This window comes from Melospiza georgiana, chromosome 20 (genome assembly GCF_028018845.1).
Source record: "Melospiza georgiana isolate bMelGeo1 chromosome 20, bMelGeo1.pri, whole genome shotgun sequence".
Classification (NCBI taxonomy): domain Eukaryota; kingdom Metazoa; phylum Chordata; class Aves; order Passeriformes; family Passerellidae; genus Melospiza; species Melospiza georgiana.
In genome coordinates this window covers 3,913,333-3,929,245 of record NC_080449.1, presented here as the reverse complement: position 1 = coordinate 3,929,245, position 15,913 = coordinate 3,913,333, and the positions used below count along the sequence as shown (strand labels likewise).

Sequence of the window (15,913 nt, the reverse complement as noted above, 5' to 3'; positions counted from 1 at the left end):
TACTGCACCCAATTAACCAAATTAATGAGGGGGAAGGTTGTGTCCAGGAGCAGAGACTGTATTTACACTGGGAGTTGGAACAACTCATGAAGAAGAAAGGAGAAGGAACATTTCCCTCTGTTACAGGGGGGTAAAAGAAACCAGACAGGTTCAGGTAGGCTAAAAGCTTTATTGCTTCTGTGGAGAATAAAACCAAATTGATTTAAACAAATCTGAGTAAACAGAGTTTAGATTGTTGCCTTTTGAACCTAGTGCTGGCTTTAAAGCCAGTGCAGAGGATGGGAAATGAAACCAGGCTTTTCCACTGGAATCTCTTATTTCCTTTATCAGGCAGATAAATTCCAGCATGGGCTGGCTGGATTGGGTCTCTTTTTCATCACAGTCTCCTGGATGTTCTTTACCCATTTCCTCCTCCCTTCCTATTTCCTATTTTCCTATTGAGAGAAAAGAGCCAAAAGGAAAAACCCTGGAGTCCCAGAGAGTTTGTCCTCAAAATAAAGCAGTGCCTGTGAAGTGCACCCTTGGTTTGGAAGTCAGGGATTCTCCACATGCACTTACTCTGAATTCCTGTTTCACTAAATTTTCTGCTTCCCAAAATTCCTTTTTTCTCCTCAACATTGAGGGGGGAAAAAGGAATTTTGCCTTTTATTCACAAACTTTGGGAAAACTCAGTGCTCCATCTAACCTGGAATAACTTCCAGGCTACTCTGAATTACAGCAGATTTCCCTCCTGGTGCCTGGGTGCTAAAGGCCCATTCCCTTTGTGGGGAATTGTGCAGAAACCAGCTCCCATCCCAATCCTACTACCTCTGCTCCTCACTCCCTCTGCTGTGGGGCTGGTGAGGGACCATGAGGCTGAATAATGTCCCAGTTTTATTAAAATTCAGAGTTCTGAATCCAGTGGTTATTCTGAGCTAGAGAGGGCTAATTCCATTTCTGTCTGGCTTCACAGAAACTCCCAGGCAAGGATCCAGCACCAAGCACCACAGAATCCTTGGAGCTGAGCCCTGGAAGGGGCTGCTGTTCACTGAGGGGTCTCCACAGCTGGATGAGGAACATCTCCCCCAAAGTGCCCCAAGCTGGAGCAGGTCTTAAGGTGAAAATCTGTTCTTTAATTGATTGGTTTTCAACTTGAAAATGCTAAGTTTCCAGGACAGGACGGATCCAGAGGGAAACACCTGAATTCTGAAGCAGAGGTGGGGTTGGTGTAGGAGCTGGTGACTTCTGGTTATGCAAAAATTGCCAATTAAAACAATTCTCACTTAAAAAAAAAAAATTAACCAAGTTTCAGGACAGGAAACACATCAATCAGTTAAACCAGTGGGGTTCTGATCTATATTCAGCTTCTGCCTGAGTTGCCTTGGGGGTCACAGCTCTGGGTGACACTTTGTGGAGGGGCTGAATCCGATCTGCTGAGGAGGAGGAAGCAGGAGTGGATAATTTACACAAATATCTATTTTATAGGATGCCAAAGTCTGAGCAGCTCAACTGGCACCTGCACAAAGATATTTTTGCTGTTCACACACAAACCAGAGGGTGTTTCATCCTCTCCTTACCTGAACAGGAGCATCAGGGCTTGGAGGAAGGTGCGGAAGTTGTTGTGCCGATTAATGGAGGTTTCATCATCTAAGGCAATGTTCCCAAACACCTGCAGGAAAACAGAAGGGATTCAGCCAGGCACATCAAGTGGAGCTGGAAAATAAGGCAGGGAAAGAATTTGTCCTTGTTTAAAGGCTCTCAAAAGCTGGAATAATTTCTGTGCTGAAAAGGGAGATAAAAACGTGTTGTGGAGATTAAACACAAGATTAATGTGCTTTGTATTCACAAAGGTCCTTTCCAGCAGTTCAGCTCCATCCCAGGCCAAGGAAAGTTTATTATTTCTTCTCAGGAAGGTGCAGTGCATGGGCTGCTCCCTCCTCTCAGCCTCTTGGTGTGTCCATAGTCAGGGGAAGAGTCTTTTCCCATGGGATTCACAGATGTCCAGTGCTGAAATGTGATCCAGGCTCATGCCCACAGCTGGCTTGTCCAGCTCACTGGGGACACTTCAACACAAAAGCTGACAATTAAAGTTGGAAAAGAGGCCTTTTTTTCATTTCTAATTTACCTGCACCAGAAAAGAAGAGACTTTCCTCATCACAAATCAGTGCTGCTCCTGCTGTGGAGGCAACAACCATCTGCACTCTGAACAAACCCAGGCTGCTTATGGGCAGAATGAAAGAATGAAATATTTTACCTGCATGCCTATAATGGCATAGATGAAGAAGAGCATTGCAATGAGGAGACACACATAAGGCAAGGCCTGTGGGAAAGGAAAAAGTGGATTAATGACAGCAAATGCAAACTCTGAGTTCCGTGGCAGGACTGAGTTTTGTAGCATTTGTCCTTTTCTTAGGTTGGAAATGGGGCTGTGTGTTCTATCCCCATCTGTCAGAGCTGGGGCAGCTCTCTGCTGTCCATGGGGCAGTTGTTTCTTTCTCTCTCCCACAGCCAACCCTCCCTCCAGGAGATCTCTGCTGTCCATGGCCACTGAGTGTCCCTGCAGGGCTGATCCAACCCCAGCATCCCATGGGGAGATGCTGCGCCCAGGGGAGGAGCCAAGCATTCCTGCCTGGATCCAATCTGAGCCTGGCACAGCACAGCAGCCTTTGCCCCCTGCACTGCCAGAGGAGCAGCTTTCTGCTGCCCTGCATGGCCAGAGGGAGCCCAGGCCCATCTGCAGCAGCCCTGGAGCTGCAGAGGAAAACTCCCCCCTTGTGCAGGATCCCTGCTGCAGCAGAGCCACAGCTGGCACTGCAGGAGGGCTGAGCCCCCCTGGGATGGGGCTGGGACACCGCCCTGACACACAGGGGGCAGGGCATGCTCTCACTCTGGCAGTGGGTTGTTTTTATTTGTACTTTTACATTTGTATTTTTAATTTTCCTAGTAAGGAACTGTTATTCCGGCTCCCAAATGTTTGCCTGAGAGCCCCTTAATTTCAAAATCATAATAATTTACATTTTCCATTTCAAGAGAGGCTCCTGCCTTCCTTAGCAGACACTTGTCTGTTCAAACCAAGACAGTCTTTCAGGTGTAGGGTCTGGAAAGAAGATATAAAGAATTCTGGCAGCCCTCAGGAGACAAACCCCTGGAGCCAGGTGTTCATGGATCACACAACAGTCAGGGCTTTCCAAGGGGTCTCTCTGTGTCCTTGGAAGCAGCAAGCAGGGAAAACACAATCTGAGGTTTGGCAGCAAACACTGGAGCTACCAGCAGGCACTGACACTTAGTGTGCATCACTGTATGAACATTAATTGTTAATGACCTTGCTGGAAATTCTGTCTGAGCAAAAAAAATAAATTTCCAAGAAATGAGTTCCTGCTCTGAAACAGGCCCAGTTTGGAATCCCAAGAGGACAAAAAGATTTTGAGTTTTAGTGAGAAATCAGTGAAGGCTGCAATGTAATTATGTCACCCAGGCTGAGAGTGACAGCTATTTTCCACTTGGGCTAAATGAATGGGTAATTAATGCCTCTTAATTAGTAATAACTCAAAAATAGAGAAGTCTTGCCCTCAGGCCAGCTCCTGTGGTGCCTGAGGCAGGAGTTCTGCAGGCCAAGGGAGCAGGAATTGGAGAATCATGAAATATCTTGAGTTGAAAAGACACCCAAGGATCATCGAGTGCCACCTCTGTCCCTGCCCAGCCCCCCCAGCAGCCCCACCCTGGGCACCCCTGGCAGCGCTGCCCAAAGGCTCCTGGAGCTCTGGCAGCCTCGGGGCCGTGCCCATTCCCTGGGCAGCCTGGGCAGTGCCAGCACCCTCTGGGGGCAGAGCCTTGCCCTGAGCTCCAGCCTGAGCTGCCCTGGCCCAGCCCCAGCCGTGCCCTGGCTCCTGTCCCTGGCCCAGAGCAGAGATGGGAGCTGCCCCTCGGGAGGAGCTGCAGCCCCGGGGAGCTCTGCCCTCACTCTGCTCCAGCTGAGCAACCCCAGAGCCCTCAGCTGCTCCTCACAGCCCCTCCAGAGCCTTCCCCATCCCTGTGTCTCTCCTTTGGACACTCTTTCACAGCTTTTTCTTACTGAGGTGCCCAAAACTCCCCAGCACTGGGGGTGAGGCCCAGCCCAGAGCAGAGCAGGACAATGCCATCCCCGGCCCAGCTGCCATCGCTGGGCCTGAGGCACCTCTGGGACAAAACCTGGAGGAAACCTGGGAAAAAGGACTGATGGACATCTCTGCTGGACGCCTCTGCATGAGGGATAGGGCCTGAGAGCTCTGAGCTGGGGCAACAGACAGACAAACAGCTCCTCATGAAGGCCAGGAACGTCATGCTCTGCATCAGGGCCACACTCTGGACACAGGATTTGGGAAGGGTTGGGATTGTGCTGGAAAAGGCTGAGCCCATTCTCCCAAAATCCATCCACTCTCTCCTGAGTTATTCCTGATGGAAATCCCTCTGATGGAAATCCCTCTGATCAACCCAGAAATCCTCATGGAAATCCCTCTGATGAGCCCCAAAATCCTGATGGACCCCACAGAGGGGCTGGGGCTCTGCACCACAGCTCCCAGCCCATGAGTGTTGGTGTGCCAGAGCCCAGGATCACTGCCACAAATCCTGGTTCCACATTTGGTGTTCTCCTGCTCTGCAGAGCCTGAGCAAGCCCCAGGACCAGAGTTAAAGCACCAAACAATGAAAAATGGGCTGCAAACCAGCTGAGAGCTGTAAAAACAACCAGCTTTGGGGCATGTGGGCTTTTCCAGATCCAGAAAACAGCTAATTCAGTGTGCCTAGGATTGGTGGGAGGAAGGGCAGAGGTAAAGGAAACCAGGCAAAGCAACTGCCTCAACTTCACAACAAAACCTCAACAAAACCTCATTATTTTAATCCTCCAATCATCAAACCCAGGCCTGTGGCTCTACAGCTTCACAGTTTGTGTTACCAAAGCTCCAGGGGCTGGCTTTCACCTGTGCCAGATCCCACCACACCCAAATCCTGGGGCAGGTAATTTAACCTTACACTCACTGCAGGTGAAGAACAAGGCACTCATCAGTCTGGCCACTGCTTCTTTATGCAAATTCCTGAGCATCCAGACTTTGCCAGAGGGATTTTGGGGTCATCTCTAGGGTAACCTGAGTGTTGAGCACTTGCTGGACTCTGCATGAGCAAGCAGCCCTTCATCCTCCACAATGCAGCCTTTAGAGGATGGTCAGTGCTAACCTGCTCTCTTTTCTGTAGAAAATTAATATTCCTGGGGCTGGGCAGTGCTCACCAGCTCATTTTTAGCAGAATTAATATTCCTAGGAATGGTCAGTGCAAACCAGTTCACTTTCAGCAGAATTAACATCCCTTGTTACGCAAACCAGTTGAATTAACAATTAATATTCTTGGTGCTAACCAGTTTGATTTTCTGTAGAATTAATATTCCTGGAGCTGGGCAGTGCTCACCAGCTCATTTTTAGCAGAAATAATATTCCTAGGAATGGTCAGTGCAAACCAGTTCACTTTCAGCAGAATTAACATCCCTTGATATGCTAACCAGTTGAATTAATAATGTGCTAACTAGTTAGATTTTCTGCAGAATTAATATTCCTGCAGCTGAGCAGTGCTCACCAATCCTCTTTTCTGCAGAATTCCTGAATTCTGAATTCCTGTAATCACTCTGTAGAGTTGCAGAGAGGCCATTCCAAGACCAGGGAAGCTCTTGGATCCTCACTGGAAGATGCTCCACGTGCACCAAGCACGACCCTCTCCCTAGAACCTCTCCCCACAGTGCCAAGGCTCACCTTGAAGGACTGCACGAATGTCCAGAGCAGGATGCGGATGGTGTAGCCCTGGCGGAGGAGCTTGATGAGCCTGGCTGCCCGGAAGAGCCGCAGGAAGCTGAGGTTGATGAAGTTGTCCTGTGGAAAGTAAAGGTTTTGTGTCCTTCAGAAACGACCGCGACTCGAAACCACAGCCCGCAAAAAAGAAATTAAAATTACCAGCTTCACGATCTAAGCAGCAAATCGGCCACCAGAAAACCTTCCAAAAGAAACATTCGTCAGTGCAGATCACTCCACATGCAGCAAGAATGAGAAAACCCCTCTCCACAAGAGCCCTCCCCTCTGCTACTGGCTCAATGAGAGAAAAGGAAAAGGCCCTGTCACGCTGTCCTTGGAGGGCTGGTTTGCTTAGAGCAAGGTAGATTTTCTCCCCCTCAAGACTCAAGAGGGGGGATGGTGCCAGATTTTCATTTTGAAAAGGAATGAGGTTGGTTGAAAGTCTTGGTCAGCTCGTTTTCGACAGGGAATTGAACTTAAGCCAAGACACTGGCAAGGGACTGTCCTTGACTGGAAAGAAAGGCACTGTCCAGTGAAGATTCAAACATCCTTGGTAGAATGAGGATGTTTTCCAACCTGGAGGTTTCCAGTGTTTGTACAGCGTGGAACTGGACAGGTTTGCCAAGGAGAAACGGCACCAGAAGATTGTTTGGAAGATGGATCAAGGGCAGCGAGTCAATTGGGGAGGTGGAGCTTTCACCAGCAGGAAGATGCCTTAGGAACCTGCTGGTTTTCCAAATTCTCGTTAAATGTGTCTGCACAAGTGGATCAAAGAACTGCTGGAGGCAGGTTCTGATTTTCATTTGTTTTCTAGGATTTTCCCCACCCCTCACCCCATTTTGTTTTTTCTTCGGGGAAAAGAGGATTCTTGCCCCAGTGAGCTAATCTAGAGAGGGTTCTTTCCAAAACAAAACATGCAAAAGCCAGATCCCTCTTGCCCTCCTATTTTAAGGAGATGAAAAATTATTCCCTCGTTCCATAATTCACTTTTTTGTGGATCTCTGATCACAGCCACTTATTTGACTGAGTGAGCTAAAGAGAGAAAATGTTCCACTTTAAACTATTGAGCAGTGAAGCAGCAAATATAATCATAAGGAGCTCTGCTTGGTAAAGATGAGCAAAAATTTCCCTTGGATTATTGTTTTACCAGAAGTCACTTTGAACTGACCCACGTTTCTTGCTCATTTGGCTACAGAGCTCATGCTGAAATTGGGGGGCTTGTTGGATCTATGGATTCTTTCAATGCCAGCTCAGTTTTGGGGCCATTAGCATTGCATTCCACCAATCCCATCAAAGAGTTCCAGAACTCAAGTCTCAGGCATGCACTCGGTTTCTCTCAGGTTAAAAACACAAGCAGCTCAGAGTTAGGCACAGACCGAAAATCAGACTCGATCTTCAAATAAAGAGAAAAGAGAAAAGCACAGGAATGTTCAATGAAGGAGCAGACAACACTGAGCTCATTCAAGCCAGCAACAGAAGCCATCTCTGGCAGGCAAAGCACGAGCGAGGATTCCCCTGGGTTGGGCAGTAGAACAGGCACTGAAAATGTCCAGTTTGTCTCAGCATCAGCTCCAGGTTTGATTTCACAGTGCTTACCTTCCCTTCACAACAGTCCAGCTGCACTCACCTGAGCAGGGCAGGGCCAGGGAAGGGCCCTGGGGCAGAGCTGGGGCCCAGCTGGGCAATGGGGACCATCACTAATGGGGTTCTTCTTCCCACTGTGAGCCAGGCCCAGGGCAGGGCAGAGGTTTAACCATAAGCCCTTTAAATCAGGAACATCTCCCCCAGTGGGAACTGGATCAGCCCTCATGTGTAATGCTGGCAGAACTTGGGCCTAAAAGTCTGATTTTAACTTCAGAGCAATGCTCAAGCCTGATCTTTGCTATGCACAATCCTTAGGCTCCAAGGAGGAGCAGGAGCACAGGATCCATCTCTGTGGGATCCTGTGGGATCTCCCTCCTCCCACATAACTGCAGCCCAGCAGCAGGAGCATTGTCCTGCTCAGGCTTTGCTAAAACCTCATCAGCACAGCTGCCAGGATGTTTAACACCTGCTTTGGGCTGGGCTCCCTGCAAGCTGAACTACCCCAGTGCTACCATGGAACAGGGATAGAAATGGGAAAAGGGTTCAAGATGTGCAGTTAAGTCTGTGATTCCCCACTCCCTGGGATTTAGATAGACAAAAAGTCCACAGATTTATTTATTTTTCCCCATGTTCCCTATTTAACTCTGGCATTGACACTTCCTAAAGAGCAGTGAAAGCCTTGGCTCCATGTGGAGCCGCTCCCAACCCAGGAAAATCCCCCTCCCACCACCCTGGGATGTTGAAGGGCCGTTCTCAGCACTGCCCGGAGAGAGAGGCCAGTTCCCCACACTGCTGGGGGCTGCAGGGGCTCCACGGGTGTGTGTGGCACCCTCAGCACCCCACAGACCAACCCCATCCTCCCACACACCTCAGCTCTCCAGGCAGCAATTGGGATGGCATGCAGCCAAAGGGGAAACTCCACATTGCTCTGTTTCTCAGGTAAAACGGTTTTTGGCATCAATTCTTCTCCCACTGAGCCACATCTGTGCCAGGCACATATCTGATATCTGGGTTATCAAAGTCATCATTTCCAAGTTGGTTTTTTTTTTGCTTTCCTGTTGCACAGATGCTCATGGTGCTCACAACAGGCACCAGAGCTTTAGGATTTTATCATCCATCTGAGAAATAATAAATTAGGATTGGAAAATAATTTCTACCTGGCCTGACACTATTTTCCTGAAAAAGGAAGGGCTGGTACTGAAGGGAGCCTGAGGGTCTGGGCATGGCCAGGCACTGCCACCACTTCCCACAACAGGAGATGGGCCATGCATCCCTGAAGAAAACTTGGGAGAGTGGGAAACAGGGAGAATAAACACCTTTGATAAAGAGCTACCCTTGAAGGCTGCCCCACCATGGCAGCCTGCTCTGTTATCCTTTCTTAGGTTGCTTTCATAGAATCCCAGAATGTTTTGGGTTGGAAGAGACATTAAAGCCCATCAGTGCCACCCCTGCCATGGCAGGGACACCTCCCACTGTCCCAGGCTGCTCCCAGCCCTGTCCAGCCTGGCCTTGGGCACTGCCAGGGATCCAGGGGCAGCCACAGCTGCTCTGGGCACCCTGTGCCAGGGCCTGCCCACCCTCACAGGGAACAATTCCCAACTCCCAATATCCCATCCAGCCCTGCCCTCTGGCAGTGGGAGCCATTCCCTGTGTCCTGTCCCTCCATCCCCTGTCCCCAGTCCCTCTCCAGCTCTCCTGGAGCCCCTTCAGGCCCTGGCAGGGGCTCTGAGCTCTCCCTGGAGCTTCTCCTCTCCAGGTGAGCACCCCCAGCTCTCCCAGCCTGGCTCCAGCCCTGGAGCATCTCCATGGCCTTCTCTGGACTCCAGGATCTCCATGTTCTGCTTCTTTGGGGGGTCTCCAGAGTTTTCCATGCTAAAAATCAGGAAAGCCACGAAGAGCAGGGCACGGGCACTGCCTGGATCTGTCCCAGTGCCTTCAGCAGCAGAGTGGTTTCCTGCCCAGCACAGGAGCTGCTCCCTCTGTCCACAGGGATGCAGAAGGAGCAGCAGGAAGAGGCCTCTGACCAAGCCAAGAATGGGATCACTCAGCAAGCTTTGGGACTTCTCTTCATCTGGCATCAATAAAAAGCACTTTATTAATTAATTAATTAAGGAATTACTGATGAGGAAATAGCTGAGTTCCCATGTAAATGTCCATGGTATTGTCAGCACTGAAGGTCTCCTGAATCTTGCACAGGGTCCTGCCTTCATCTGGAGTTTGGGGAATCCACTGCTGATTTTAAGAGGTTGAAGATTTTTCCCACCCTCGTCTGTGTCTCGAGGATTTTGCCTTGGGAGGGACTCCCTATCAGTCCTTCCATCCTGAGTCAGGAATGCTGGAAAAATTATTTTGTGTGTGATGCCCAGAACTCTCCTCATTCCCTGCTTGACAGAATCACAGAATATGCTGAGCTGGGAGGAACTGAAGGGATCCACCAGCCCAGCCTCTGTCCCTGCCCAGACCCCCCAGTCTTTGATCAGTAACAGGGACAGCAGCCAAAATTCAGCAAACTGATTTTTCCCTAATACAGTTCACAGCTAATGCCAGAGCCCTTTTCTGCACTGCCTGGGCCAAGTGTGCAGCAAAGTCTCCAAATTTATCCTGAGTGCTCCCACATATCTGGAAGGGATCCAGCACCACGGAGGATTTCCTTCTTGGCTTGCACTGGGCAAGCTTTGAACTTACACACTGTCTTTTTCTCTGCTGCATGCCAGCAGATAATTCCCCCCAGGACCCTCCATGAACATGCATGGAGCTTCTGTGCAGCCTGGAAATAAAAATTCACCCTGATTCCTTTCTTAACAGCAACTGTGCAACAGGAAACGTGGATGTTCACAGATCCAAGAGCTGGTGTCAGGTGGCTGAGCAAGGATTTTTGAGAAGCTTTTGGCCTCATAGCCAAAATAATTAAGAATGGAAATATATATATATATATATTTCTGATTGCATTTTCCTTTATGGATTCTCTTTTGTTAAACTGGTGATTTTCAAAGATAAAGGTCAATATTTCTGAAGGCATTTTTGGAATAAATTTGCACTTTGGCACTGAATTCCCAGTGGGATCTGGTTCCTGGTACTTTTCAGCTCTGGTCATAACATGATTTAATCATTTTACTTGGAGTTTTGGGTTTGCATCCAGTGACTCTCTACCATGGTGGCAAAATGGGTTCATTCTTTGGGTTGATGTCACAGAGAATTTTCAAATTTAAGATCCTTCTTTCCCATAATTTTTGATTTGAAGGAAGCAAGTCTGCCATCACCCCAATAATATTTTTGCCTTACAATACAAAGGTTAAAACCCCAGTAAGGCTATCAGGTGCTTCCTTCAGCAGAAAGCTCCATCCTCTCATCCAAAAAGAAGCCAAACCCAGTTACAGAGAGCTGAATTTGGTACCACCACCTCCAAACCCCAGCGTTTCCAGGTGCAGAACATCCTTCCCTGGCCATCTCATCCCATTTCCCATGGAAACAAAGCAAGTGGCAGTGTCCCCTTTGGCACAGGGGTGGCACAGGGAGCAGGGACAGGCTATTGGCAACTGCTCAGGTCACCAATGAGCCCAGGGAGGGAGGTGCAGGGCAGAAGCCACTTTGGGGCACGCTGCAGTGAGGCTTTTCCACCAGTGCAATCAGAACTCTCATAAAAAAAAAAAAAAAAAACCAAAACCAAACCAAAAACATATCAAATCAAAGAAAAACGAGAGAAAATCAAAGCAGAGAATTTAAAGAATTGTTTAAATTCAATGAAACCAACCGTGTCCTATATGTGATGTTGTCATGGATGGATATTTGCAAGATTATTTACAAAGTTTTATATTTGTTTTTGAGCAGCAGGTGCACAACATACAGACGGAGACATGGTTTTCGCATTGTATGTTGATTGGATGGCGTGATTCAGCAGGTAGATAAGGAAAATAAGGAACAAAAACAGGAAACAAAAGAGAAAATGAGTAATCAGGACAAGCAAAAAGGAAACTCTGAAAAATTTAACTGGAAAAAAACCGTTGGGCTATAGGGGGAGGTGTTATTTTATGGGAACTCCAGAAATAAAAAATGCTTTGAACCAAAAGGGATTCGGAGATCCTTGAGGTAACACAGACAGTGCAGTTGTTATTTGCATTTCAGTTTGCAATGCAAATCTGGAGACAATTCACAAACACTTCTCAGGATGGCTTTTTATATTTCCAGGCATAGAAATAGATGTCAGTTTGCTAAACACCCACTCAGCCTCCCAAGGCCGACTGTGTCCACAAGGACACCTTCTCCTTAATCCCACCTCTTTTCCCTCATTTACTGAGGGTAAGAAAAACTGACATTCATGCTTTTGCCTGAGGAAATAAAAAAATAGATATTCCACTACAATCACAAAGTAAATTACATGTGACATGATCAGGAAAATTAAAACAAAGCAATTAATCCACACATTTCTTTTCCTTTTGTCTTTACTTCTCAGAGGGTTAAAGGTTACCAAACAAGGCTGGTGGAAGCCAAGTCTCTCAAGGTGAGGCCACCCAGGATTATTTATTTACCTTTGGAGAACACTTCTAGCTGGAAAATATGGAGGAAAACAGTGCTGTGGCAACAATTTGTGAGCCTGAGCTCAGTGTCCCACCTAGGAAACATCTCCACGGGGACCTGGAGGGTGCTGGGACAGGGACAGCTGCAGGCTGGCTCTCAGGGTCACCTTGTGGCTGTCACCTGGACTTGCCAGCTGAGGAAACTCCATGGGAATGGCTGCCAGGAGGGATGGAGGGACTGAAGGGGCTGCCCCAAGCTCTGCCCAGCTGAGGAGGTGTTGAAGATTGCAATGCAAGATGTTTTCCATTACCATCTGTATGGCAGATTACCTTTGTCAAGTGGGCAGTTTGCCTTATCTCTCTGTTTGAGTGACCACAATCACTCCTCCCTCGGGAGGGGACATTGCTGATAACAGCTACTGAATGTCACTGCATGGCTGATAAGAACTGTAACATCCCATTGGGAGATGCCCCGCCCAGAGGGAGGAGCCAAGCATTGCTACCCAGATATAATCCAGAGGGTTTGAGACACCAGCACGGCTTTCTGCACTGGATTCCCCAGAGGAACAGCAGCTGCCTCTCCTTCCACTGGATCTTCAGAGGAAGAATACATCCTTCTCTACAGGATCCCCCTTGCTCCAGCAGAACCACCCCTGACACTGCAGGAGGGCTGCAGCCACATTTCCAATGGCACTGCTGCCAACACCCTGACCCACAGGGTGTCAGGCTGGGTTCTGACTCTGTCAGTGTTGTTCTAGTGCACTGCACTGTTTATTTTATCCTTTTATTTTTTCTTCCCTATTAAAGAACTGTTATTTCCTGCTCCCATATTTTAGCCTGAGAGCCCCTTAATTTCAAATTTATAGCGATTGGGAGCGGTGGGGAGAGTTTACATTCTCCATTTCTGGGGAGGCTCCTGCCTTCCTTAGCAGACTTCTGTCTTTCCAAACCAAGACAGGAGGGGAGGCTGGAGCTGAGGAAGGCACATGGAGAAATGGCCATTCCCTGCTGGGGACACAGCTGTGGGACTGATCCAAGAGCTCTTCTCCTCTCTGCTTATTCCCTCCTCCAGGAGAGTGCCCTGAGGAAGATGAGGGGTTGGTTCAGCAGCAGCTGAGTGGATGCTCATCCCCAGCCTTTATTTCTTGCTCTGCCCTACCTGGAATTGCAAAGGGAGAGAGGGTGGGCAGAGGCCACAGCTGGGCTGTGCTCTGTGAGTGAGGCCCCTCCTGCTCCTCATCTCCATCCCTGCATGTTCACATCTCTGCATCAGATCTTTCAGCCCCTTTTCCTGCATTTTTCTAAACTTGGTTCTATATTGGAACCGTTGGTTCAAAATTGGATCAGTCTGGTTCTGTTGGTTCATTTTTCTGCATTGGTTCTTGTGGCAGCAGCTCTCTGGCCACAGAGAGAAACACAAACTTTCCCAGACATCAAACTGGGAAAGGCTGTGAGAAAATCAGAGAAAAGAATGAGAAACAATTCTTATCCTAACCTGCTGCACCTGTTGTTGTGCACATGTGGAATGTGTTATGGAGATTTGTTCACCAAAGGGTGGTTTCTTAATTGGCCACTGGTGATGGTGTTTGGATTGAAGGACCAGTTGGGTCCACCTGTGTTGTGACTGTCTATAAGGGTGATGAGTTTCTTAATTAGTATAAAGAAGTGATTGCTCAGCCTTCTGAGAATCATGGAGTCAATGCTAATTATTACCCAGCTGGGGGCTTGCAGTGACAGGTTCTTAATACCAGAAGTATTTAAATCAGGTGAAATTGCAGTTTAACAAAATATCCCAAAGCTGGCCATGTGGGGCAGGAACAGAGGGCTGCATCCTTCTGCTGCTTTTCCATCCTCAGGACTGGAAGGGGAAAATCATAAAATCTTGGAATGGCTTGGGTTGGAAGGGACATTAAAGCTCATTTTCTTTCCCCACGTGCCATGGGCAGGGACCTTCCACTGTCCCAGGTTGCTCCAAGCCCTGTCCAGCTTGGCAGTGGAGGGCCTGGTACAAAACCACATCCACCACATTCCACTGGCAGAAGTGCAATGAATTCCATGAGGGGCATCCTGCCAGCTACCATGACCAATCCTGTTATCAGTCCTGTTATCAATCCCATTATCAGTGTGATCTTCAGGGCACCACTGCCAACATCCAGTGCCAGAACAAAGCAGGGGTGCTTAGGCCTGGCCATCAGTGTCCCCTGCAAGCAAGCTGAGCTGCTCAGGGCACTGTGCAGATCCCTCTGATCCCTGTCCATTGTCCCTGGGGGAGGCTGGCATGGATGTGTGTGGCTTGGTGCTGGTGGCTGTCCCATGGGGATGGACGCCTGCTGGAGTGAGATCAAGCAGGAGCTGCATCAAAGAAGTGCTGAAAACCAAGTTTAGAAAGAAAAGTGGCAGGGGATGATCACCCATGGGCAATCTCTGTCTGAAGGGAAAAGCAGAGAAGGAGATCTGGTGGCCACACAGAAATCAGGGAATTGTTCAAGTTGGAAAAGATCTCGGAAATTATTGAGATTCCCCCTGCACTGCCAAGGCCACCATTAAACACTGTCCCCAAGTGCCACATGCACACAGCTTTCAAATCCCTGCAGGGATGGGGACTCCACCTGTTCCAGTGCCTGACCACTCCTTCCATGCAGCAATTATTCCTAATATCCACCCTAATCTTCCTCTGAAGCAATCTGAGGCTGTTTCCCGTTGCCTTGCTGCTTCTTACTTGGGGAAGAGATCAACCCCTCGAGGGTTCTGCAGAAGGGAGAGAATTTAGAGAGAGCAGAGACACCAAGGACTGAGAGCTCAGGGCTGGAGTGGTCCTGGGGACATCTGGCTTTTATATGAGAGATGTTTGTGATCAGCTCCATGTTGGACACTGCCAGGGGAATCTGGTGACCTCCTTCAGAAAATCCTCTCAGTACTGAATGGATTCAGTTGCTCATAAACCAAAAAACCTCTTCTTTCCCACTTAGAAGGAGAAGGGAAAGGCACTTGGATCCCTGGGAGCTTAGCCTTGTTGGAGTTTTAGGGGTAATTCCCACAACTCTGCAAAGGTTTTGATGCTGGAAATGTCTCAGAGCCCAGCCTGATCCAATTCCCTGGCTGGGCCATCCTATGGGAGCTGGAGGGAGAGGCAACGTCCCATTAACTGAGCAGGGAAGGGCAGCATTGTGGCTGTGAAATAGCTCCAAAATTGAGGATTTTAGCAGCATGTGGGCTTGGTGTTGAGAAGTAGAAACCTTCCTGAAGGAGAAAACGCCAGTCTGGGAGCAACCAGAGGCTCCCTTACCCTGTGTGAGCTGTCAGTGCTGCTTCCTCCCAGGAAAAGTGGCCAAAGTGGGGCTGGAAAAGCTTCAGTCTGGTTGTGGCTGACTTGCAAATATTTTCATTAATTTTCAAACCAAAAGTTTGGGTGCACTTGGCAAGAAAACACATCCCATGGCAGACGGAGTGGGGACAAGCACCCCGTGCCTTCCCACAGCACTCAGAGAGGGTGAGCTGAGTAACTTCAGCCTGGCTGCACTGAAAACAAAATCCGAAGCCTACAACATAGGATTCACCAGCAGATAAATGAACATCATTTGTATGGGGAGGAAAAACTGGGGGGGTTGTGCGTTATTTTGTACCAAGGAGGTTAAATAAAAATGCATTTTGTTAGAAACAGTCACATGGTCTTCACCACCACCTGTAAAGGAACGTGAGGAGCACAGTTCTGAGCACACACAAAACAGATCTACAGGCAAACCCCTGGGACTGAGGAAAAAAGTTATGGTCAAGTTCAAATTCATCACATCTGATACATCATCAGCTACAACATGCACTGGGACAGGAGAGGAGCAATTTATACATCAGGTAATATCAGACTGTCAGGGATTGAGACAGACATTGGCTGCCCTTAAGGAAAAATCCTTCAGAATTTAATGATGAGTCTGGCCACTTTGTGAGATGTACAAGGCTTGTTAGCAGGGAAACAGCAGCCCTTGTAGGGCTGGCCAGAAATCCTATGTGAGAGCTGTTTGTTTATTCATT

General features: G+C 48.5%; 1 protein-coding gene across 8 annotated transcripts in view; it reads right to left on the bottom strand.

The window, feature by feature from the left end:
- The window catches only part of CACNA1B (calcium voltage-gated channel subunit alpha1 B), a 324,524-nt gene that overhangs the window by 42,229 nt on the left and 266,382 nt on the right, over positions 1-15,913 (bottom strand). For all 8 annotated transcript variants that reach the window (XR_009115431.1, XR_009115432.1, XM_058038142.1 and 5 more), the window contains 3 exons: positions 5,754-5,870; positions 2,234-2,299; positions 1,557-1,648 (listed from right to left, as the gene is read on the bottom strand). Coding sequence is in view for 6 of the 8 variants with exons in the window: in XM_058038142.1 (XP_057894125.1) it covers positions 1,557-1,648; positions 2,234-2,299; positions 5,754-5,870 (275 nt within the window). In the remaining 2 variants the exon portion in view is untranslated. The remainder of the gene's footprint in view (positions 1-1,556; positions 1,649-2,233; positions 2,300-5,753; positions 5,871-15,913) is intronic.